The sequence below is a fragment of the Hemiscyllium ocellatum genome, chromosome 9 (genome assembly GCF_020745735.1).
Source record: "Hemiscyllium ocellatum isolate sHemOce1 chromosome 9, sHemOce1.pat.X.cur, whole genome shotgun sequence".
NCBI lineage: Eukaryota > Metazoa > Chordata > Chondrichthyes > Orectolobiformes > Hemiscylliidae > Hemiscyllium > Hemiscyllium ocellatum.
Genome location: NC_083409.1, coordinates 83,636,788 through 83,664,266, shown reverse-complemented (window position 1 = coordinate 83,664,266; position 27,479 = coordinate 83,636,788). Strand labels below are relative to the sequence as shown.

At 40.7% G+C, this 27,479-nt stretch overlaps 1 protein-coding gene across 1 annotated transcript; it reads right to left on the bottom strand.

Annotated features, from left to right (window-relative positions):
• Positions 1–1,135: 1,135 nt before the first annotated feature.
• si:ch211-106k21.5 (uncharacterized) lies at positions 1,136–24,754 on the bottom strand. Its single transcript, XM_060830525.1, has 2 exons — positions 24,481–24,754; positions 1,136–6,346 (listed from the first exon to the last, which is right to left on the bottom strand). Exons 1-2 carry the CDS (start codon positions 24,506–24,508, stop codon positions 5,121–5,123), a joined length of 1,254 nt encoding a protein of 417 aa, XP_060686508.1. The 5' UTR covers positions 24,509–24,754; the 3' UTR covers positions 1,136–5,120.
• Positions 24,755–27,479: the final 2,725 nt, after the last annotated feature.

The following is a 27,479-nucleotide window of genomic DNA, read 5'->3' as shown; positions in this document are numbered from 1 at the left end:
TGGGTCATTATCTTGAGGAATCCTGAGTATAACTGAATATTGTGCAGTGAAGACCCCACTTCTGACTATTTTTAAAATTTGTTCATGGGACGTGGGCATATTTTGCCAATGCCGAATTGCCCAGAAGTCAACTACATTGCTGTGGCTCTGGAGTCACATGTAAGCAGACCATTAGCCAAGTTCGGTACCCATGAAAATGGCCTCAACTGGGACCTTGGGTTCATGTCACACTATAGGTGAAGTATGAAGTGGGGGTCGGATTGGCTTGTGAAGCAGTGTGATGCTAACAGCATGAGCTCAGTCCCCACACTGGCTGAGATTACCATGAAAGACTCCTTCTCAACCCTTTGCCTGAGGTTTTAAGATCACTTACAATGTGGAAACAGGCCCTTCGGCCCAACAAGTCCACACCGACCTGCCAAAGCGCAACCCACCCAGATCCTTTCCCTTACATTTACCCCTTCACCAGTCTTGCTATGATTGCAAAGACCATTGCTGACACTATACCAGGACTATTATGTACAGTTTTGGTTTCTTTACTCAAGAAAACATATATTTACCACAAATGGAGTGCAACAAAGGTTAACCAGACTGATTCCTGGAGTGACCGGATTATCTTATGAGGAGATACACACTAGGGTGGGCTTGTATTCTGTAGAATTTTAGAGAATGAGAGGTGATTTCATTGAAACTTACAAAATTCTTGTAAAATTATGAAGGAGTGACTGGGTACATGCAGGAAGAATGCTTCCCCTTGCTAGGGTGTCTAGAATTAGGGGACACACAGTCTCAGAATAAAAGTTGGGCCATATAGGTCTGAAATCAACTTCACGCAGAAGATAGTGAATCATTGAAATTCTCTGCCCCAGAGGGCTGAGTAAGCCCAGCCTTCAAATATACCAGAGGTAAAAATCAATAGATATCCCAATATTCAAAATATCAAGGAGTATAGGCTGGTGTGGAAAAATAGCATTGAAATAGAAGAGTTGAATGACAGAGTAGCTTGAGAGGCATGTGGCTTATTCTAGCTTCCATGTAAGATATCAATAGCATGGATTAAAGTTGAGATATTTAATTAATGTTCAAAAGCAAGAGCATACACTTTTTGGGTAAAATATCATGTCAGATTTCCAGGTCACAATATCTTTTTGCAACATATAGATGAGTTGATGAAAATAAACTCCATTTAAAAAAAACACTTGTTATACTGAAGACAGTATGAAAAATATATAACATAGCAAATATAATGGTTTCTGCCCAGTAATGATTTTGTAAATAAAGAAAGAGATAGACTAAATAAGGTCACAGATAAAAGATATTAATCTAATCTACCATTAAATTAACAATATAAAAGGATGTGTTTTTCTTTTACATAATAATAATGCAGTCTTTCTTTAATTTTGGGCAGTTGTATCATCCTAGTCCAACATATCAAAGTATTAGTCATGTCAACATATCTAGTCTGCCATGATGGCAATGAATAACTACTGCATGAGAACACATCAAAAGGCAGACAACAGAGACTTGGATGCACACCCCAAGACTTGTGTCCCTCCATCCTGGTTCATGGTTCTGTTATTTAATTGTGAAAGTAAACAGCACATGGAAGGATCCAGACCAAGTTGAAAGTACAGTGGTTTAAATCTTATCTAACATCAGAAATGATCCAAGTGTTGGTGCTCAGTTACTGCTTAAATTGATGATATTAAAGTTAACAATAAGGTACCATAGTTTGCCTTCGCAAAACCATTGGACCAGGAAGCTGTGACATCTTAGTTTTACAACTTTGTGGCTGGACACTTGATTATGATCAACTGTCCTGACTTCTCAAATGCTGCCATAAACACAAAATAAGCAGGAAATCCCAACTTTTGCATTTTCTTCACTACACAAGTACATTAAAATATTATTAATGATAACTGTAGCATGATATGATATAAAAACATATAAAAGGTTATCAGTTTATGAAAGCATCAAATATCACATTGTTCAAATGTAATAACTCTACTTGTTAATACAGGGAATTCAGTGTTCCTCAATCACAATACAATTCCCAATAACCTTTCCCACTGCTACTTGAACCAGTTACTAGGTGGTGATAATTATTCAGCTTCCCACAACACTATTCTAGGGTGCGAATATTGGTGTCTGAATGCTGTTAATGTGTCACCAGTTTTGGTATATTTAAAGCACATTCCTAAGGATCTCAATTGCTAACTTTGTAAATGCATTAACTGGTTTAAGTACTAATGCCAACAGGAAGGAATAAAAAGGCTTCAAGTACCTCCTATCCTGGGATAGGAAGAATAAACAACTGGGGGAGCTTTGCTCGTGACTGTTCTAAGAATGCCTTAGGGAAGTCCAGGGGTATTAATTGAAGGCAGGACAGGGCTCAGTTCACTTCAGAGTTGAATATTTTGCCAATTTCCAAGCATTTTTGCAACCCCAAAAGGATTAAGGAGGGAATTCACTTGGCCATCACATTACCATGACCCTAGCCAGGTATTGTGGTTTAGAATCATTCAGTATGTAGAAGTAGAGGCTCCTATTGGAATTCCTCACTCATTATGAAGGCAACCATTCAAGCAAATGTTCTCACTAATCTGCATGTTTTCAGAGCTGGTAGTACCTAATAGATCCTTTGGGTTCATTAGTCGCTGTTTAAGTGTGTCGGTAGGGTTGTGGGCTACCATAATGCCAAGGGGTCTGAGTTGTCTGGAAGTCATGACTTCCAGATGACTCAGACCCCTTGACATCATGATACCTCTCAAACCTGCTAACACACTTAAACAGCGACTCATGAACCTGAACAATCTATTAAATACTACCAACAAAATTAACGTCATTTACAAGATACCATGCAAGAACTATAAAAAATACTACATCGGACAAACTAGCAGGAAACTTGCCACCAGGATGCATGAACACCAATTGGCCTCAAAAAGACACGACCCACTAACACTAGTTTCCATACATACAGACAAAGAAGGACATCACATTGACTGGGGCAACACACACATCCTAGGACAGGTGAAAGAAAAACACACACGAGAATTCTTAGAGGCATGGCATTCTAATCAGAACTCCATCAGTAAACACATTGATTTAGATCCTATCCATCTTACCTTGAAAAAAAAGAACCGGAAATGACATCACCCACGTTAAGAAGCCAAGATCTATAAACAGAGTGGCAGGATATACCACCAACACTTCACCAGAGACTCTCACTAATGATGTTGCCTAGTATGGTGACAAAACATCTGAAAACAAATATTCAAACTCTGCGAGCTAACTTACATACTTTCCTTTTACTTAATGTGAATGATTTTGCACTGGCCTTGTCCTGTGAAACCATGCTGCAGTGCATAAAGAAGCAAAGCCCAATTGAAAAGAGACATAGGATCCTGATAGTAAGAGGGCAGCTTGAAAGATCTAATTTGAGTCAAAGGCTAACAAGTAAGGCTTTGACAACTGAGGAGTGACCCACTACTTGGCCTTGTCCTTCCAAAGGAAGTTTCCATTACAATCTTAAGGATTGTCAACAACCTGTCATAGCATCCACAGGGGTGCTGGTGGCTTGAGTGAAAAGCTGGTATGTGGCCCTCCCTCCCTGCTATCATTGTGGATGTAGGATATCTAGTTATCAGTTTGCAATTGATAGGGAGGCATGGAAGGTGGTCTCACGGACCCAATTTCTTACTGTTTCAATCAATATTCTGTCCAATATGACTTTGGTATGGCTACTTGGAAATGTACTGAATATTAATGTTCTGTCCTTATAACATAAATTCATGAAATATGCTTGACATATACCAAAGGATCGGATGGAGGTTCATTCCAAATATCTTGTTGAACTGGTCAAACAGGCAGTTTCACCTGTCAGAAAGTATTGCACGTAAGATTTCAGTTTAAGAAATGATGACAGCATGAAAAGACAAGACTTTTTTCTCATCGTACTGATTATTAAATTTAAACAATGAGCCACTATAAACATGGTATAGAGTTCTGATCAAACTGGTGAGCGTCTATTTTAGCCTTAATGAGATTCACATGGATGATCCCTGGAATGGTAGGTCTAACATATGAGGAACGGTTGAGGATCCTGGGATTGTATTCATTGGAGTTTAGAAGATTAAGGGGAGATTTAATAGAAACTTACAAGATAATACATGGTTTGGAAAGGGTGGACGCTAGGAAATTGTTCCCGTTAGGCGAGGAGACGAGGACCCGTGGACACAGCCTTAGAATTAGAGGGGGGGGTCAATTCAGAACAGAAATGCGGAGATATTTCTTCAGCCAGAGAGTGGTGGGCCTGTGGAATTTATTGCCACAGAGTGCAGTGGAGGCCGGGACGCTAAATGTCTTCAAGGCAGAGATTGATAAATTCTTGATGTCACAAGGAATTAAGGGCTACGGGGAGAATGCGTGTCAGTGGAGTTGAAATGCCCATCAGCCATGATTGAATGGCAGAGTGGATTCGATGGGCCGAATGGCCTTACTTCTACTCCTATGTCTTAATGTGAATTACGGGTAAATTCAAATTGAAATTAACAGAGAGCACAATCAAATGGGCTACAAACTTCGCATTCACCCCCAAATATACTCAGTACCCTAGGTGGGTTAGTGTAAAATAGGTTCAAATTCCTAGACTGAACGATTGGTGCCTTCCATAAAGACAGTCCACACTTCCAATTGGATTATACTTGACAAACATTCAAAGTTATCAAGAGAATAATAGAACTTGCACCATTTTGGACCACTTCTCTCCCTTTTGACTCTCCTGACTTGTTCTGGATTTATTTGCTGGAACTTTGCTTTTCATTGATGGAAACTGCCATTGGAACTACAACTTTAATTTTGAACTATGTCTTGGACCTAGGTGAAAACATTGCTTTGATATCCCGTATGTTAACAAGTAGTTATAATGTTATTGGTATTATCTCAATACTAGGTCTATATTTTAACCTCAGTAAGGTGTCTCTACCAGATCAACTATTCTGTTTTTATTCTTCTCTTAAATGTGCTAAAATACAAGTCCTCAGTCCATCTTCATCATTCTTGCATACTGTCAAATGTTTCTTTCTGGCTTTTGTGAAGTCTTTTATGCAAATGATCCCGCATCATGAGGTCAAATCGATATTTTCATATTCACCATGGTCAGAATCATCTAATTCAATGTCAGGAACTAGATTGTAGTAATTTGCTGTCTTATTCATGTAGAGCCTTTGATGATCGGACTCTTGTAACTCCTCTGTGACGTTCACCAATTCTGGCTCAGCATGGACTTCGTCAACTCTATCTTCTTGCACTTTATTATTGGACACATCAACACATGTGACTGAGTCAACAGAAACACTCGGCTTAATTTCCACTTCTTCATATAAATCACGGTTACTACCCAGCAAGGCTGTTGAGGGACGTAACATAAATTGGTTTCTGCCGAGAATACTGTTTTCATATCCTGTGGGAATGGGAGCTGTTTCTGGAGTCCTGCAAGTTATATACTGATGATCCCCTGCATTTGAAAAGCCAGATTTCTCAATGGTGCAAATTTGACTGTCTTGTCTCATGGCTTTAAAATCAGACCTTCTTCTTTTCCAGCAGTAGCAACATAACACCACTGCAAGAATTGCAAGCAATGGCAGGCAAATAAAGAGAGCTGTGAGACCATGGGAACGACAGATATCTGAGCGATGAATGTCAATGATGTTCACACCTTGAGTGTGCTTTGGTGTGTAGCACATAATCATGTTTTCTGATCCACCGATGCTTACATTTTCAGTAACATATTTTGCCAAATCATCGTATAAGGCACATGTACACTCCAAGGTGTTATTGAAAAGAGACAATTTCATGAGGCTTGGTTTCAAGACATTTGAAGGTATATATTTTAAGTTGTTGGAATCTAGGTACAGCTCCTGAATTTGGTCTGAAGCCTTTAAAAGGTTATCAGGCAACTGTTGAAGATGGTTGTTCTCCAGATGAAGGATCTTTAAGCTGGGTGCGTTTATGAGGAAGTTCGAAGGTAATTGTTCTAATTGATTATGATCAAGATATAGAGCCTCCAGAGAACTTGGGTTTTCATCCATTTTGTGAATGTCAGATATGTTACAACTTGAGAGGTCCAGGACCTGGATTCCTGACAAATTTGTGAAGACATCCCATTGAAGGGTACCAATGTAAGAACCGGTGAAGTTTAAGCAACATTCTTCTCTCACCTGGCTAAATTCAAAAGTCCTGAAATTAACATTGTCATCACATAGGCAGACACCATCTGCAGTCTCTGGACCCCAAACAACTGCTTGTAGTAGTATCCATTCCTGAAGTAATATCCATAATCTTGGACCTAAGAAGAAAAGATCAGAACATGGTCAAATGACAGGTGTACCACAGTGTTAAAAAAAGCCCAGGCATGAGTGGCATACTGTTTGCTGATTTCTTCAAGAACTAGTTTAAGTACACTTGGTAGGTTAATAAAGTTTTTTTTAATTGAAATCTAGGCATTGAAAAACCAAGGGTTGGCCACCACAGCTCCGCTGCTTTGGCCGATGGTTCAAATAACAGAATATGGCCCAGTGACACTGTGGAGTCGCATATAGCTTGCGGTAAACATCCTTGTCAAATGTCTATATTACAGAGGAAGAAGTGCTGGATGTCTTGAAATGTATAAAAGTAGATAAATTCCCAGGATCTGATCAGGTGTACCCTAGAACTCTGTGGGAAGTTATGGAAGTGATTGCTGGGCCCCTTGCTATGATATTTGTATCATCGATAGTCACGGGGGAGGTTCCAGAAGCAGGAGGTTGGCTAACATGGTAAAATGGTAAGAACAAGCCAGGCAACTAGAGACCAGTGAGCCTGAGGTCATTAATGGGCACGTTGTTGGAGGGAATCCTGAGGGACAGGGTATACATGTATTTGGAAAGGCAAGGACTGATTAGGGATAGTCAACATGGCTTTGTGTATGGGAAATCATGTCTCACAATCTTGATTGAATTTTTTGAAAAGTAACAAAGAGGATTGATGAGGGCGAGTGTTAAATGTGATCACTATGGACTCCAGTAAGGTGTTCAACAAGGTTTCCCATGGGAGACTGGTTAACAAGATTAGATCTCACGGAATACAGGGAGAACTAGCCATTTGGATACACAATTTGCTCGAAGGTAGAAGACGGTAGTGGATGAGAGTTGTTTTTCAGACTGGTGGCCTGTGACCAGTGAAGTGCCACAAGGATCGGTGCTGGGTCCACTACTTTTCGTCATTTATATAAATATTTTGGAAGTGAACTTAAGAGATATAGTTAGTAATTTTGTAGATGACACCAAAATTGAAGATGTAGTGGACAGCGAAGAAGGTTACCTCAGATTACAACAGGATCTTGACCAGATGGGCCAGTGGGCTGAGAAGTGTCAGACGAAGTTTAATTTAGATAAATGCAAGGTGCTGCATTTTGGGAAAGCAAATCAGAGCAGGACTTATACACTTAATGGTAAAATCTTAGGGAGTGTTGCTGAACAAAGAGACCTTGGAGTGAAGGTTCATAGCTCCTTGAAAGTATAGTCTCAGGTAGATAAGATAGTGAAGAAGGTGTTTGCTATGCTTTCATTTATTGGTCACAGTATTGAGTACAGGAGTTGGGAGGTCATGTTGCAGCTGTACAGGACATTGGTTAGACCACTGTTGGAATATTGTGTGCAATTCTGGTCTCCTTCCTATTGGAAGGATGTTGTGAAACTCAAAAGGGTTCAGAAAGGATTTACAAGGATGTTGCCAGGGTTGGAAGATTTGAGCTATAGGGAGAGGTTGACTAGGCTGGCGCTGATTTCCCTGGAGTGTGGGAGACTGAGGGGTGACGTTACAGAGATTTATAAAATCATGAGGGGCCTGGATCGGATAAATAGACAAAATCTTTTCCCTGGGGTTTGGGAGTCCAGAACTAGAGGGCATAGGTTAGGGTGAGAGAGGAAAGATATAAAAGAGACTAAGGGGCAACTTTTTCATGCAGAGGATGGTACGTGTATGGAATGCGCTGCCAAAGGAAGTGGTGGAGACAAGTACAACTACAACATTTAAAAGGCATCTGTATGGGTATATGAATAGAAAGGATTTGGAGGGATATGGGCCAAGTGCTGGCAGGTGGGACTAGATTGGGTTGGAATACCTGGTCGGCGTGGACGGGTTGCACAGAAGGGTCTTTTGACAAAGGATCAGATCGAAACGTCAGCTCTTTCCTCTTCTTACAGATGCTGCTATACCTGCTGAGATTTTCCAGCATTTTCTCAATTTGTTTTTATGGAAGGGTCTGTTTCTGTGCTGTACACCTCTACGACTCTAGGACCCTATGCTTGTGATGAAGTCAGCCAGGTGGACCTCATAGAATAAGAGTTCCCGAATTGGGACTGTTAACCTGGTCCAATCACGAAAGCCTGGCTGACATAAAAAGGTGGAGTGTCAGGGATACTGAAATGAGGCAGTACTGTAGTCAAGGACAGTTCATGTATAAATAAAGAGTGAGTTAGTGGCGGGATACCAGCCTCTGTGGGAGTTGTTTCATTAGCCAGCTGCGATTTCAAATTTCAATCAATCAGTCAGTTATATTGGAGTGGGGAAAATGTGAGTAAGTTCCTCATCCCATTTTAACTGCTTAATGCTCAGCAGCTCCTCCTCTCCTATCATTACCAGTCAGCAGATTTCCCTACTCTTAGCTTAGGGAACTTGCAGATGTTGGCGCTTCATGGGCCTATTGCCTTTATCCATTTAAGTGGTACATATTTGGGAGGTACAGGTGAAGGAGCATTGGCAAATGAGAGAGGGGCAACATGAAAGCAAGTCTTTCTTGTCTTTTTCCACCATTCCTTGCAAAGCAGTACAATAATAAAAAAAAGTTTTTTTTAATTTCAAGGTTTATTAATTCAAATTAACTTCTTTCATTCATAGCTTGACTGAGCTATCGTTCCTGCTGAAGGGCTTTTGCCCGAAACATCGATTTTCCTGCTCCTCGGATGCTGCCTGACTTGCTGTGCTTTTCCAGCACCACTCTAATTTTGAACTATCACTAGACTATGGAAGAAGAAATGAATTATGTTAGTCGTTGTACCGTTTCATGGAGCATACATCTGTCCATCAAATATTAGCCTTTTAAAAACTGTCCTCACTCATACCAACCCTTTCTATCATTACAATCATTTCTTGATTACTATTGTTCATTTTAAAATTAATTAGTGATACTTTTCACTCTAACTCTATAACCGAACCATGTAGTCCAAAAAGCAATGGGAATTCCCTCGAGAAGAGAATTATGCAGCCACAATTTGACATCACGAGAAGGTTTGTATCTATGCAACTGGTGCTCCTCCAGGTATGCCATATCTTTAATGTGCAGCAACCACCTGACTGGTCACCAGATACATTTCACGCCATTGTTATACTCAATCTCCATTGTGTGTCAGTTCTTGGCCATGCGTGTTTCACTTCTCTACCCTTGTGCTTTGCTGTTCCAGATCTTGTCCTGTTTGCTTCTTCCCATGCCTCAGGATTTGCCTGCCCCCCACCCCTCTTGCACCTCTCTCTCGGACCAGTCTAATTCATCTTCTGATTAATGGCAACTCCTGTAAAATGATTGTACATTGATGGTGTCATTGAAAATAAAAGGCAAATGGCTAGATTTTTTAGATTATCCTTATTAATTGCCACAGATGTTACCTGCCACTTGTCAGCTTAAGCCTGGATACTTTCCACATTCTACTGTTATCCAGCATGGACAGCTTCATTATTAGAAAAGTTGTGAAATGGGACTGGACACTGCCCGTGAACAGCTCCACTCCTGACCATATGAGGGGAGGAACTGAAGGGAACTGGATTGAGGTTGCTTCCCTGAGGGATTTCTGCAGCATTGTCCTGGGAAGAGGTGACAAGTAGGTTAGACCAGGGAAACCCAGTGGATGTGGTCTATCTAGACTTCCAAAAGGTCTTTGATAAGGTTCCACAGGGGAGGCTGCTGAGCAAGGTGAGGGCCCATGGTATTCGAGGTGAGCTGCTGGTATGGATTGAGGATTGGCTGTTTAACAGAAGGCAGAGAGTTGGGGAAAAAGGTTCTTTTTCGGAATGGCAGCCAGTGACAAGTGGTGTCCCGCAGGGTTCAGTGCTGGGGCCGCAGCTGTTCACATTATATATTAATGATCTGGATGAAGGGACTGGGGGCATTCTAGCGAAGTTTGCTGATGAGATGAAATTAAGTGGACAGGCAGGTAGTACTGAGGAAGTGGGGAGGCTGCAGAAGGATCTAGACAGTTTGGGAGAGTAGTCCAGGAAATGGCTGATGGAATTCAACGTGAGCAAGTGCAAGGTCTTGCACTTTGGCAAAAAGAATAAAAGCATAGACTACTTTCTAAATGGTGAGAAACTTCGTAAAGCCAAAGTACAAAGGAATCTGGGAGTGCTAGTCGAAGATTCTCTAAAGGTAAACATGCAGGTTGAGTCCGTGATTAAGAAAGCGAATGCAATGTTGTCACTTATCTCAAGAGGGTTGGAATATAAAAGCACCGTTCTGCTACTGAGACTTTATAAAGCTCTGGTTAGGCACCATTTGAAGTACTGTGTCCAGTTTTGGTCCCCACACCTCAGGAAGGACATACTGGCACTGGAACGTGTCCAGCGGAGATTCACACGGATGATTCCTGGAATGGTTGGTCTAACATACAAGGAATGGCTGAGGATCCTTGGATTGTATTCATTGGAGTTTAGAAGATTAAGGGGAGACTTAATAGAAACTTACAAGATAATACATGCTTGGAAAGGGTGGACGCTAGGAAATTTTTTCCGTTAGGCGAGGAGACTAGGACCCGTGGACACAGCCTTAAAATTAGAGGGGGTCAATTCAGAATAGAAATGCGGAGACATTTCTTCAGCCAGAGAGTGGTGGGTCTGTGGAATTTATTGCCGCAGAGTGCAGTGGAGGCCGGGACGCTAAATGTCTTCAAGGCAGAGATTAATAGATTCTTGATGTCTCAAGGAATTAAGGGCTACGGGGAGAATGCGGGTAAGTGGAGTTGAAATGCCCATCAGCCATGATTGAATGGCGGAGTGGACTCGATGGGCCGAATGACCTTACTTCCACTCCTATGTCTTATGGTCATGTGATGATTGTCGTTCACACTTTAGAGTGATCTCAACAACTGGGGAATTCTCCCATTGAATCCTATTGACTTCAATCTTACACTTGCTGTTGATGGTCATTCTGAAATGATCTAGTGACAGCAACAAAGCCACTTTACATTAATTGGTCATTTATATTTATACTAATGATTTAGCCAAGAAAACAATACATACTGGAAAAATAAACCACTGAATGGTATTTCCACACCTGGGTCACTGATTTTACATATTTTACATAGCAGTTATGTATCGATTAATGTCTTTTGGAGGGTAAATCAGAGTAAAACAATAATTTTTAGCCTCTATATACACTTAACTGGTTATTTTTCTTTTGGGTGATGAAGGGGGTGGGACTAGTAATCAAAGCAGGGAGGAAATTAAAATGATGTTTCCACTAGGTCTGGTCGAGTCTGCACACAATGATTCAATTTGTATAAAATATATTGTTTAGCAACTTTAATGAATATGTCAAATCTTTTGTGTGAGTTCAATTTAATTACAGTATGATAAGGGCCTGGTAATAATAGCACATTCAGTAAAACCTTCCTTATCTTAACTCAGCTCCCGTTTGGAATTCCATTTGTACTCACGCCCTTTCCGGAGGCCTGGAGTAGTACTGACGTGCATATTTCCTGTAATAAACTATTAGAAACAATTTGAACATCTCAATAAAGGAAGACACTAATAAGAAAAATCTTACAACACTGGAGCTAGGAATGTTTAATTGTTCCAGTGATCTCCAAGTAAAATGTTTTGTTACAGTGGAAACTTTCCTAGGCTTACACTGACAGAAATACACTGCATACACTGTATCATTGACTGCCTATGTACCCAAGAAATACCTTTACATTTCTAAATTATTTCACCTTCTTATCATTTTAGCCACTTTTAAGTGTCCTGTACAAAGATAGGACAAACACAAAAAAGGGCGGCTAAGTTCCTCTTTCTAGTTGTCTATGTGAATCGAGTGGATTCACTTTAGTGTGTGAGGTGCTAACAGTAGATAATAAGGATATGGCAAATGAAATGAAGAAATGTTTTGCTTTCATCTTCACTAATATAGCATTTCAGTAATAGCTGTGAACAGGAGTTGGAAGGGTGAGAGGAATTTAACGTAAGCAAGTCATGAATGATGTGAAACTGAGCAAATTGGTGTACCTGTGGGCTGACAAGTCCATAAGACTGTAAGATCATAAAACATTGGAGCAGAAGTAGCCCATTCAGCTCATTGAATCTACTCCACCAGTCAGTGATATTATGGCTAAGGTGGTGATAAATGAGATGATGGCCTAATGGTATTATCACTAGACTGTTAATCTAGAGACCTAGATAATGGATCCAGAATTCTGCCACAGCAGTTGGCTGAATTTGAGTTCAATTAAAAAATCTGAAATTAAGAGTCTAATGATGACTATGATTGATTGTTGGAAAAATTAATATGTTCACAAATGTCATTTTAAAGAAGGAAACTGCCATTCTTACCTTGTCTGGCCTAGATCTAGATCAGTGACTCTAGATCTACAGCAATGTGGTGACTCTTAAATTCCAGGATGGACAACAAATGCTGGCTTCACCAATGTCCTCAACCCATCAATGAATTTTAAAAAAAACCTTAACTCCACTTTCTTTTCTTTCCCCATAGCTTTCATTCTCTTACTGATTAAAAATCGATCTGTAATATGTCTGTTTTAAATATACTTAATAATCCAGCCTCTGCAGTAAGAATTCCACAGATTCCTTACCCTCAGAGAAGTTCCTTCTCATCTCTCTCTTAAATGGGTGACCCCTTATTCTGATATTATGTCCTTTGATCCCAGACTCACAAAAGGAGAAACCACCTCTCTGCATTTACTTTGTCAAGTCCCTTAATAATCTTGCATATTTGAATAAAATAACCTCTCATTCTTCTAAACTCCAATGAGTACAGGCCTAATCTGCTCAATCTTTCCTCATATGACACTGCTTCCATATTCAGGATCAGCCAACTGAACCTTCCCTGGACAGTGTCCAATGCCAGTATATCTATCCCTAGGAAGGAGCTCAAAACTGTTTACTATATTCCAGCTGTGGTCTGATTCGTGCCTTGTACAGTTTTAGCAAAACCCTCTAAAATTTCATTCCCTTTGAAATAAAGGCCAAGATTTCATTTGCCTTCCCTATCACCTGCTGAACTTGATTGCTAACTTTCTATGATTTGTGTACAAAGACTCCGAAATCACTGTGTTCTGTAGCTTTCTGCAGTCTTTCTCTATTTAAATAATATTCAACTCCTCTCATCTTCCTGCCAAAGTGCATAACCTCACATTTTTCCATATTATATTCCAACTGCTCATGTTTTTGTCCCCTTGTTTAACAAGCCTACATTCCTGTACAGATGATTCTGTGTCATTCTCACCATTTGCTTTCCCACCTATTTCCATGTCATCTACAAACTTAACAACACTTTGTTTATTTTCCTCATTTAAGTCATTAATAAATATTATAAATAATTGTGGCTCCTGCACTGAACCCTGTGGGGCTCGTTTAGTTACAGGTTGCCATTCTGAAAAATTATTTTATGAAACGGCTTACAATACTTTATCAAACACATATTACATTGACTGCTTCCCCTTTATCTTTCTTACCTCTTCAAAGAATTCTATTAAATTTTATTTCCTCTTTGTGAACACATGCTGACTCTGCTTGATCATTTTATGTCTTTGTAAATGCCCTGCTAGTAATGTACTTTATGATAAACACTAACATTTTTATGATAACAGAAGTTAAGCTAATTGGTCGTTAGTTACTTGTTTGCTCTCCTTTTCCTTTTTAAATTTTGACATTTTGATGTTTATAGAAGTGATTTAGATATGAACATAGGAGGTATAGTTAGTACATTTGCAGTCGACACACAAAATTGGAGGTGCAGTGGACAGCGAAGGTTACCTCAGATTACAACAGGATCTTGATCAGATGGGCCAGTGGGCTGAGGAGTGGCAGATGGAGTTTAATTTAGATAAATGTGAGATGCTGTGTTTTAGGAAAGCAAATCTTAGCAGGACTTATACACTTAATGGTAAGGTTCTAGGGAGTGTTGCTGAACAAATAGACCTTGAAGTGCAGGTTCATAGCTCCTTGAAAGTGGAGTTGCAGGTAGATAGGATAGTGAAGAAGGCATTTGATTTGCTTTCCTTTATTGGTCAGAGCATTGAGTACAGGAGTTGGGAGGTCATGTTGCAGCTGTGCAGGATATTGGTTAGGCCACTTTTGGAATATTGCATGCAATTCTAGTCTCCTTCCTATTGGAAGGATGTTGTGAAACTTGAAAGGGTTCAGAAAAGATTTACAAGGATGTTGCCAGGGTTGGAGGATTTGAGCTACAGGGAGAGGCTGAACAGGCTGGGGCTGTTTTCCCTGGAATGTTGAAGACTGAGAGGTGACCTCAGAGGTTTATAAAATCATGAGGGGCATGGATAGGATAAATAGACAAAGTCTTTTCCCTGGAGTGGGTGAGTCCAGAACTAGAGGGAATAGATTTAGATGAGAGGGGCAATTTTTTCATGCAGAGGGTGATGCGTGTATGGAATGAGCTGCCAGAGGAAGTGGTGGAAGCTAGTACAATTGCAACATTTAAAAAGCATCTGAATGGATATATGAATAGGAAGGGTTTGGAGGAATATGGGCCAAGTGTTGGGAAATGGGACTAGATTAAGTTGGGGTATCTGGTCAGCAAGGATGAGTTGGACCAAAGGGTCTGTTTCCATGCTGTACATCTCTATGACTCCAAATAAAGGTGTTGCCTTTTAATCCTCTGGAACTTTTCCAGAATGTAAGGAATTTTAAAGATTACTATCAGTGCATCCACTATCTTTGCATCTACCTCTATTAATATCCCAGAATGTATCCCACCAGACACAAGAGACATGGTGGTCATGAGCCCCATTAGGTTCCCTCAGTGGTCCCTGATGTATTTCATCCTATAAACAAGGCAATAGATGCATTCATGTTAATTTTCCAAACTTCCTGAGACACAGGAAAGGCTCCACTGGACTTGAAAGTAGCAAATATAACTGCATGGATGGCATGGTGGCTCAGTGCTAACACTGTTGCCTCACAGTGTCAGGGACCTGGGTTCGATTCTGCCTTGGGCAACTGTGTGTAGAGTTTGCACATTCTTCCTGTGTCTGTGTGGGTTTCCTCTGGATGCTCTGGTTTCCTCCCACAGTCCAACGATGTGTAGTCAGGTGAATTGGCCATGCTAAATTGCCCATAGAATGTTGTGTTGGGGAATGGGTTTGGGTGGGTTACCCTTTGGAGGGTCAGTGTGGACATGTTGGGCCTAAGGGCCCGTTTTCACACTGTATGGAGGAGTTACTAGATTACCTACAGTCAGGAAGGCAAAAACAGGACATTATATGCCAGTTAGTTTGATGACTGCTATGGTGAACATGTTAAAAATGATCATTGAAGAGACTCTAGCTGTGCATTAAAAACAATCTCAGTAATCAGGAAAGGTCAAATGGAAATCATGTTGAACAAACTTATTGAGATTATTTGAAGGAGGGGCATGTGCTGTGGATAAGTTGATGTTCTATTCTTGTATTTTCAGAAGCCATTTAATAGAGGGTCACACCAAAGGTTACTGTGGAAAATAAAAGCTCATTATATAAGAAGTAGCATATTAATATGGCTAGAAGATTGGCTGGCTGCCAGGAAACAGAGACTCTACTTTTTTAAAGACAGAGATCGATAGACTCTTGTTGGGCAAGGGAGTCAAGAGTTAGAGGTAGATGGGAATATGGAATTCAAAACAAAAATGGATGAGCCTTGATGTTATTGAATGGTGCAGCAGACTGAGGGGCTTAATGGTCTATTTCTGCTCCTATTTCATATATTTAACAAAATATGTCTTTTCTTTTAGCAATACTCAAGTTCTGTGCTACCAAAAGACTATTTGGAAGTAAGAGTAATCATCCATAATTCACAAAGGATCATTGAATATCATAACTTATTTGCATTAATTCACAGAATGTGGGTATTTCAATTAGTTGCCTGTGAGAAGGTGGTGTTGATTCATTATCTTGAATTGTTGCAGTCCATGTGGTATGTGTACATCACGTTAATTTTGGTTACATTGTTTTGGAACTTCAACACACTGATAATGAATGAATGATGACAATAATTGCAAGGCAGATGGGGTAACTCAGAGGAAACTTTTTGATATGCTGGCTTCTGTTGCCTTTGTTCGTTTGAACTATAGAAATCATGGGTATGGGTAATGCAGTGAAAAGACATATGATGTCTTTCTGCAGCGCATCTTCTCGTTACTACATGCTACTGACACTGTATGCCAGTGGAGTATCGTTGATACAGGTTGTTGTCTTTTGGATAGTGCCGAGCTTCTCGAGTATTATTGTATCTACACTCATCCAGATAAACGGATAGTATTTTATTACATTCCTGCTTGCGCCTTATAGATGATAGGCAAACTACAAGAAGTCAGGAGGCGAGTCACTCTCCATAGAATGCCCAGTCTTTGGTCTGTTCCTGCAGCAACAATATTGATGTGATTGGTCCACTTAGGATTCTGGTCACTGGACGCTCCCAGGATGTTGATGTTGGGTGATTTGATGAGAATGCTGTTGAATGTCAAGGGGAGGTGGTATTGCATGACCTCCTCTATGATGCTAATTATACTTGCCACTTAACAGCCGTGGCCTGAATGCTGTTCGGGTTTTGCTAAAAATGTAGGCATGTTTCATTGTCTAAGGAGTTATAAATGAAGTGAAAGTCTGCAAGCATCAACAATCACTCATACCTGTGACCTAATCCTGGCGAGAAAGTCATAAATGAAGAAGCCGTGCTGTTTGAACTGGACACACTGTCCTTAAACCCCTGCAGTAATATCTGGGGAGAAGAATGATTGATTGCCAGCTACTACCATCATTCTCTGTGCTATATTTTTGCTGAAATGTTACCTTGACTCTGCCCACATTGATGTCAACAGCAAACAGTATCACAGAATTCAGTTTTTTTTTTGCCAATATTTGGCCCAAAACTGTAATGAGGTCTGAAATCAAGTGATCCTGGCAGAACCCAAACTGAGAATCAGCATGCAGTACTTATGAGCACTGTTGATGACTCCTATCACCACTTCTTTACCACAAGACTCTGATCAGTTCGAGATTGTTAATAGAGTCATACTGTCGTACAGGAAACAGACCCTTCGGTCCAACCAGTCCATGCCAACCATAAACTCAAACTAAACTAGTCCCATCTGCCTGCACTTGACCCATATCTCTCCACATGTTTTTTGTTCATACTTATCTCATTGTAACTGTACGTACATCCCCTACTTCCTCTGGAAGTTCATTCCGCATGCAAACCACATCGTGTAAAAAAAATTGCCCCCTTGTATTTTTTAAATCTTATTCCTCTCACCTTAAAAATATGTTCCCTCATCTTGAAATTCCCAAACCTAGGGAAAAGACATCTGCAATTCACCTTATCTATATCCCTCATTATTTTATAAACCTCCATAAGATCATTCCTCAACCTCCTATGCTCCAGTGAAAAATGTCCCAGCCTATCCCGCCTCTTTTATAACTCAAACCCTCCAGTCCTGGTAACATCTGGTAAATTGTTTCCGAACCCTCTCCTTCTTAATAATCCTTCCTATAACAGAGCAACCAGAACTGGACACAATCTTTCAGAAGAGGCCTCGTCGACATCCTGTCCACCCTCAACATAATGTCCAAACAAAGGTCTGAGCAATGAAAGCAAGCGTGCTGAATGCCTTCCTAACCACCCTATCAATATGTGATGCAAACTTCAAAGGATTATGTACCTGAACCTACATCTCTGTTCTGCAATACGACCCCATGCCCACTTTTAATTGCATAAGTCCTGCTCTTGTATGTTTTGCCAAAATGCAATACTTTGTATTTATCCTAAATTAAACTCCATCTGTTAGTCTTCAGCCCATTAACCCAATTGATCAAGATCTCTTTGTAATCTTAGATAAACATTTCTCTTTAAACAAAGGTTAACTGTTTAAAGAGAAATCCCAACACCTTGTGTTAACCAATAGTACTATGCCACAAGGTTTCACTTTTTAACAAAACAAACTTTGTATTTAAAGAATTAAATATGGTGCATAAATACATATGTTATCAGAACTCTGATGGACACATTAATCTTAAAGTTATTTACTTTTGTATGGCCCATCATAATTATGTTTTAATTCTCTGAAAAATTTTCCTTAGTTCCAGTTATTCTCAGAAGTAAAACTTCCACCTTATTCTGGTTACTTCTCAGCACTTCCAAATGTATCTGCTTGCTGCTTTCTTGAGCACAAGATTCTTCAGTGACCAGGGATAGAATGCTCCTCTGGTTGAAATCACACACTGCACAAGGAAGGTTGTGGTGGTTGGAGGTCAACCGTTTTACCTCCAGGACATCACTAGAGGAGTTCCTCAGGGTAGTGTCCTAGGCTCACCATCTATAGTTGCTTCATCCAATTACCTTCCCTTTATCATAAAGGTGAGAAATGGGTATGTTTGTTAATGATTGCACAATGTCCAGGACAATTTGTGACACCTCAAGTATTGCATGCAGTAAGGCACGGACAATATTTGGGGCAACATGGTGACTCAGCAGCTAGCACTGCTGCCTCACAGCGCCAGGGACCCAGGTTCGATTCCCACCTTGGGTGACTGTCTGTGTAGAGTTTGCACATTCTCCCTGTGCCTGTGAGGGTTTCCTCTGGTTTCCTCCCACAATCCAAAGATGTGTAGGTTAAGTAAGTTGGCCATGCTAAATTGCCAATAGTGTTAAGTGCATTAGTCTGGGTGGGTTACTCTTCAGCGGGTTGGTGTGGGGTTGTTGGGCTGAATGGCTTGTTTCCATACTGTAAATAATCTAATCTAAATATCCAGATTTGGGATGTGAAGTGGCAAGTAACATACATGACACATAGTTCCAGGCGATGACTAATCTTCAACAAAAGAAAAGAATATTTAACCATCGCACCTTGATATTCAATGGCATTGCCCTTGCTGAATCCACCACTATCACCATCTTGGGGATTACTATTGATCAGACATTGAACTGGACTAACCATCTAAGTGTTGTGGCTATACAGCATGTCAGAGACTAGGAATTGTGTAGTGAATAGTTCAACTCCTGAATCCCCAAAGTCTGTTCACCATCTACAAGGTGCAAGTCAGGAGTATGAAGGAGTACTCCCCACTGTCCTAGAAAAGTGCAGCTCAAACAATGCTCATGAAGCTAAACAGTATCCAAGACAAAACAGCCTGCTTGATTTGCACCAAACCCACAAACATTAATTCCCTCCACCACTGATGTGCATTAGCAGCAGTGTGTGTAATTTAAAAGACGCACTGCAAAAGTTGACCAAGGTTTCTCAGACACCACCTTCCAAAGCCATGACCGTTACCATCTGGCAAGACAGGGGCAGTAGACACCATCATCTGCACATTCCCCTCCAAAACATTCTGACTTGGAAATATATCATCATTCCTTCACTGTCGCTGGGTCAAAATCCTGGAACTCCCTCCCAAATGGTACTGTGGCCCTACCTATTTCAAATGGACTGCTCTGGTTCATGAAGAGAGCTCACCACCTCCTGTTCAAGTCAAAATTAGAGTGGTGCTGGAAAAGCACAGCAGGTCAGGCAGCATCCGAGGAGCAGGAATACCACATGTTCAAGAACAAGTAGGGATAAGAATCAATGCTGGCCCATCCAGCAATGTCCACACTCTATGAATTAATTTTAAAAAGATGTTATGCATGGACGTTTTTGAGACAAAGTGTGTAGTGAGGCATAAAAATGGGAGAACTTCTGCATTGGGGTGAGTACTTGCCTGCTCAGTACAAAAGTATATATAGGTTAAACAGCAAATTTTACAGGCAGGAAATCCTGGCACCCATCAGGACCTTTCAGGCGCCAACAGCCGGCTGCCATAGATAAAAGGCACCAAGATTGCACTTCAATCTCTGCAACCCAGGAGCGTCACTCCACCTCTGCACATCACCCTCACCCATCCCTGAAGATATCTGAAGCCAAGCAAAAAATCTCACCAATCTGCTGCAGTCTGCCAAACCATGCACCATTGTTTATTCAGTGCTGCATGCTCCTAGCAGTATGAGTTAGCATTGTAAGGTACCACTGCGGAAGACTGTCACATAGGATTTTGGGTCCCATGCATTTCCATTAGAATACTCAAGTTCAGTCAGTGTCTGCCACTTCATTGCAGCTACCAATGTAGTACCACTGGCATCACAGTGGTATCACCTCTCACACATCCGTAGGATTCACATTTAAAGTATAAAAGGTTACCACACTCAGGAGCACCCACACCATCCACTCAGAGGGAATCACAACCAAAAGAAGATACACATTTGATGGCATTTCATTAAAAGGTTTGCATGGGACAAGAACAAGGACAATAACCAAAATAGATAGTCTTTTGCATTGAGCTCCCTTTTGAGTTCAGCAGGCAATGCCCCAATGAGGGTTGTCAGCATCAGCCAATATTGACTTTCTTGCTTGGATAGACTTGTTGGTCTGGTCAAACTTCACCCGTAACACTGTTAGCATTTAACAATAACTTGAGACTTCACATGAGCTGATCAACACGGACAGGCTTCAGCTTTGAGTAAAGTATTTGAACATAGAAATGGCATAGAAATAAAGCAGTCAAGTAACTGAAGAAGCTTGTACTCACTACAGTTTGGAGCTACACACCTCATATATATACGATCGGGTTTTGTGAATGTAAGTGCTTCACATTTTTGACTAACCTAATTGTGCTTATGAACCCAATTCCAGTGGGTTGGGAATGTTAATGAGTTTTCAGAAGACATTAATGATGAAAAAACAGGTTCCCAACCATGAAGGTCAGCAAAGGCAACCTGCCTTAAAGATCCTGAAAACTTAATAGCAAAATTTGAAACCTGCCTTTGGGAAATTGAATTTCTGACATGTTTCCACATTCTCCGGCACTAAAGTCACCCACAGCCTATATTAAATACACTCAGCTGTTTGACTTCATGTAGAGTGAATTGCTTTCACTAAAGATTAGCATTTGTGATTTTGGGGACCTTAGGAGGATCACAAGGAGATCATCCACTGGTGGAGGAAAAATGCAGCCTATTTATATATACTGACCAATAACCAGGTGGTGGCTTAGTGGTTAGCACTGTTGCCTCAAAGTGCCAGCGATCTGGCTTTAATTCCAGCCTCAGGCGACTGTCTGTATGGAGTTTGTGCATGCTCCCCATATCTGTGTGGGTTTTCTCTGGGTGCTCTGGTTTCCTCCCACAATCCAAAGATGTGCAAGTTAGGTGAATTGGCCACGCTAAATTACTCATAGTCTTCAGGGATGTGTAGGTTAGTTAGGGGTAAATGTGGAATAGTAGGGGTCAGCTACTCTTCAAAAGGTTGGTGTGGACTTGTTGGGCCAAATGGCCTGTTTCTACACTGAAGGGATTCTAAGTAATACACTTCGTGATGTTCATTGAGAAATGAATATATTTTTGGTGGCAGTGGTTGATTGATACATATTAGCCAAGACACTAGGAGAATGTTCCTGCTGTTTAACAAAAAGTGCAATGGGATCTTTTGCACATATCTGGGAGGGAAAACAAGGCCAAAGTTTAATGTTGCTCCATCTGTTTTGCATTGAAATGTAAGCATATACTATGTACTCAAGTGTTTAAGGTGGGGCTTGAATCCACAAACTTCTGACTCGGAGTTGAGAGTGTTACCACATACTGTATACAACAAAGGCTTGTTACTTGCACTGCAATACAATGTGGTGAACTTGGGTTTGTTGTGTCATATTTCTATTCAAGCAATGGTGTGATACATTAATAAGCAACAGGTTGACATGCTTAATGGTATGACTATATGTGTTTGATACTTTTCTACCTGACACCATGTTAGCTATGTGAAAGGGAGTCAGTTAGCTAAATGACTAGAATTTGGTGTGAAACAGTGTACATTTAGTGGCTACGGTAATTCACAGACACTTGTTTCCTCACCTTGTCTCCCTCACAATCTTCAAACTATACATATTCAATTGTCTATGGTCTTTTGTAGACAATGACCCCTTTTACTTGAGTGGAAATTGTAAGATTGCAACTTTTCCAAAAGTTTTTCAGTTACATTGCACGATCAGTAGTTTATTTGCACCCCTTCATTTCTGCACCTCTACACAAGCTATATTTCTGAGCACCCAACAGACATGCCAACTAGCTGGCTCCAGAGAGTAGTATTTGTGTTTTGGAGCACAGACAATTTTGTTGCAGTGTCCCATGGTTGACCTAGGGGAACTTTGTCAATGTGCTCAATTGTCAGGAATTGCAGCTTTCAGCATGAGATATCCCAGGCAAACAAAGTTGGTACAGTACAAGGGATACAAGTTAGAATGTCTGAATAAGCAATCTCATTGTACAGTAAAGGTCATTTGTGCTGGCCAATGCTGACTCGCTCCTTTGAGTTGATCTGCCCTTTTCAGGGACAATTTTTGATTTGTCATTGTGATTTGCATGTAATCAGATTTTGTTTCAGAGAAACTATCAAAGCACTCCGTTCATAGGCTGCAGGTGAAGATTTTACTTCTTCCAAAGAATTTACAAAATGAAAGTGATTTTTCTTCATTCCCTCAAGAGATAGGATCAGTTAGTTCTCCCCTGTGCTTGGAATCAAATTTAGAGGCGAAATTGCTTGTTCTGGGAATAACCTAGATGTGGCGAACGTCCCATGGTACAACAATATACCTGCAGCAGTGTGAACCTCTTTGCAAACCAGCTCGTGCAGATTTGCATAAGGCTACAGTGCAAAGAATGAACTTGTAGCAACATCACTTCCTGCATCAGTAACTGCACGTCAAAAAGTTTAATTTGACTGGAAGCCTCGAGGACGAAGGTGCAAATCTGGCAATGCTGAATCCATTCTTTCAAGAACACATAACCAGGAATCGGTTTCAATGGAGGCAAACTGACTGCGGTATTTCCTAGTTCTTCTTCTTTGCTGTTGTGAGACGACAGGTCTGAGGCATCCTGGGAACAGCTAATATTGTCAATACACACCACTCCCCTCGCTCTAACACCGACCACAGGGAAAATTAAAGGAAAACAACATCTGATTTCCAAAAAAAAAACTCTTTCCAGATTATCTCACTACTTAGTTTTAAACCACAAAGGACAAGCAAGTGCAAACGAAGACCAACAAGTGCGGTTGCCTATTCATTTTAGACTGTGCCACCATCCCGATGAATTCCTGGTTATAATTTGCCACAATTTCACGCTCAATGAATCAAGCCTTTCCATTGATGGCAGCCCCTTGGGTTTATTATCATGATAAAAGAACCAATGTGGGCGGAGAATTCAAACTGTCAACAGAAAGGGCTACAGAAGACAGCGGTTTCCTGGACGACAGGATAAACACGCCTGGAGTGTAGTCCTTCTATCCTCCGAATGCTAATCTTAACTAAATAATATTTTGTTTCTAGATTAAGAACTAAACAACTAACAGCCAAACGAAAAACACCTTCGCAATCCAGGGACAAAATAATAATAAAAGCAGAGATCCGGCTTCTACTTTTGTAATCAATAGATTTTATAATTTAATCAATGGTAGATTTATCGCTATTCTTAATATTAATTATTTGACTCATTCAAGTGAAGAGGCGGAGAGTAGAGCAGTTGACACGACAGAAAGAAAAACTCAACAACTTTTCAACAGAATTCTGAACTTGGAACAAAGAATTAATTTGAACTCGAATCTCGGATTGAGAAACTGGCTGGAAAGTGGGGGCTTGTCTTAGAGAAGTAAATCTGTTTCAGAATTTGTCTCAATGGGTAAATTTATTCAGAACGACTATATGATCTGACTCTGTATATTCTTCACAATACAGCACTGGACTTCCCCTCCATCCTCAGTCCGGTCGCTGCATCCCCCACCCTTAAATCTAACACTTGGATAATCTGAGTGCAATGTAGTGGATTAAACACCTCATTAAATCCAATGTACTTTGGAATATCACCCGACAGTGAGGCGCTTTACTGTATATTCACCATTTGTGTTCACGTATTGGAGTAGTTACTACGTGAGAAAGTCCTCACACTAGATTGTGAAAACCTGTTATCCATGATACATTTATTTCCTGACAAACTCTTCTAATATGGTTACTTGTTTAAACATTCGTAAATGTTAAAACTAGGAAATTAATGCTTGACATTTATTATTAGTACGCTTTAATTTAAAAAAAATTCGATTTATGAAAAAGTTTTGTTTCCAAACTCAAGGTCACCACTTACCTTTCGTGCCTCTGCCGGACTCTCCCATTCCGAGTGAAAACAAGTTTAGACAGAAGTGAACTTGTTAAATATGTGCGTGAGTCCGGTTCTATGGGTTGCGGTTTCACATCCTGATTTAAATATATATTACGATGCGTTTCCTGATCAATCGTTGTGGGTGTGTCGGTCAGGTGGTTGAAGAGTAAAGGAGGGTCTACTTCAGTTACTTTCCTCTGTGCAAGTCATTTGAAAGTGACCAGGTAAGGGAATGGGGGAAAAACACACGCCCAGAGGCTTTCACCACCTTCCCCCCGCCCACTAATCCGCCACCTGCTCCAGGGAGACTCCTACAGTCAAATCTTGGCATAGTCTAAGGGCACTGAGCAGAACATTGTTGGATTCTGTTTTTATTTTGAGTTTGAAATATGAACACATTTTAAACGTATTTTACCATCTTGATTTTTTTATTAACTCGTGGGCGTCATTGGCTGGTCAGCATTTATTGCCTGTCCCATGTTGTCCTTGAGAAGGTGGTGGTGAGCTGTCTTCTTGAACCACTGCAATCCACATGCTGTAGCTTGACCCACAATGCCATTAGAGAGGGAATTCCAGGATCTTGATCCAGTGACAATGAAGAATTGTCATATATTTCCATGTCATAATGGAGGAGAACTTGCATGTGGTGTTTCCATATATCTGCTGCCCTTGTCCTTTGAGATGGAAGTGGTTGTGGGTTTGGAGGTGCTGTCTAAGGACATTTGGTGAATTTCTGCAGTGCATCTTGTAGATAATTCACACTGGTGCTACTGAGCATCAGTGGTGGACGGAGTGGATCTGTTACCAATCAAGTGGGCTGCTTTCTCCTGGATGGTGTCAATCTTCTTGTTGTTTGAGCTGTACCCATCCAATGGGAAGTGGGGAATACTCCATCACACTCCTGACTCATGCCTTGTAGATGGTGGACAGGCTTTGGGAAATCGGGAGTTGAGTTACTCACCACAGTATTCTATTGAGTGTCAAGAGGTGGTGATTGGATTGTCTCTTATTGCACATAGTCATTTTCTGACATTTGTGTGGCATGAATGTTACTTGCCTCTAGTCAGCCCAGTTAATTCGTACATGTCATACATGCCAAATAGTAGGTAAGCCACAGGCAGTAATAAAAACCAGTACCTTTGTTGTCAATTCCCCCATTTGAAGTACCTTTCACGCTGGTTATAATTGATTGTATAGGTCCCTTCCCGAGAACTAAAAGTGGGAACCAGTACTTGTTAACCATAACGGAGGTGTCTGCCAGATTTCCGGAGGCAATTCCATTATGGAGTATCAAGACAAAAAAGGTGGTAGAGGAGTTAGTAGCTTTCTCGCATGGTATGGGCTACCCAGAGAGATTGAGTCAGACTAAGGGTCAAACTTTACTGCTGGACTGTTTAAAGAGGTTATGGATAGCTTAGGTATACAGCACTTTAAATCCAGTGTGTATCATCCTGAATCCCAGGGAGCTTTAGAAAGGTGGTATCAGACCTTGAAGACCATGTTGACAGCATATTGTCAGGATTACCCAAATGATTGGGATAAAGGTATCCCATTCGTGTTGTTTGCCATTAGAGATGCCCCAAATGAATCTACTCAGTTCACTCCCTTTGAGTAAATATTCAGTCATAAAGTGAGAGGAATCTTGAAATTAATTAAAGAAAAATTGACAGGACCAAAGTTGGTGATCTCACACTTAGGTTATGCATTGGAGGTGAGGGAGAGATTAAATAGGGGTGGTGAGTTAGCTAAACAGCATTTAAAGATAGCACAAGAAAAAGTCAGGTTTTGGACCTTCTCTAATAAATACATATACAAATTGATAAAGAAAAATTTTTTTAATACATTTTAAAAATTCCTCAACATCTAAGCCCTTAACACTGTGGCAATACAGTCATAGAGTTATAGAGTCAGAGCTGTACAGCATGGAAAAAATCCTTCAGTCTAACTTGTCCATACTGACCAGATATCCTCAATTAATCTAGTCCCATTTGTCAGCATTTGGCCCATAATCCTCTAAAGCCTTCCTGTGCTGCAATTGTACCAGCCTCACCACTTCCTCTGGCAGCTCATTCCATACATGCACCACCCTATGCATGTAAACATTGCCCCTTAGGACCCTTTTAAATCTTTCCCCTCTCACCTTAACCAAGCCTTCTAGTTTTGGACTCCTGTACTCTGGGGAAAAGACCTTGGTTATTCACCCTATCTATGCCCCTCATGACTTTATAAACCCCTTTATAAACCCTCAGCCTCTGACACTCCAGGGAAAATAAGCCCTGCATATTCTGCCTCTCCCTATAGCTGAAACCCTCCAACCCTGGCAACATCTTTGTAAATCTTTTCTGAACCTTTTCAAGTTTCACAACATCCTTCCAATAAGAGGATGACCAGAATTGAACATAGTACTCCAAAAGTGATGAACCATATCCTGCACAGCCTCAACATGACCTTCCAACTCCTATGCTTAAAACATTGACTAATAGAGACAAGCCTACCAATTGCCTTCTTCAGTATCCTGTCTACCTGTGACTCTATTTTCAAGGAACAGTGAACCTGCATTCCAAGGTCTCTTTCCTCAGCAACACTCCCCAGGACCTTACCACTAAGTGTACAAGTCCTGCCCTGATTTGCCTTTCCAAAATTCAGCACCTCACATTTATCTAAATTAAACTCTATCTGCCAATCCTTGGGCCCATTGGCCCATCTGATCAAGGTTCCATTGTACATTGAGGTTACTTTCTTTGCTGTCCACTACACCTCCAGTTTTGGTGTCATCTGCAAACTTACTAACGATACCTCCTATGTTCCCATCCAAATCATTTATATAAATGACAAAACGGAATGGACTTACCACTGATCCTTGTGGCACACCGCTGGTCACAGGCTCCAGTCTGAAAAGCAACCCTCTATCACCACCTTCTATCTCCTACTTTCAAGCCAGTTCTGTATCCAGATGGCTAGTTCTCCCAGTTTTCCATGCGATC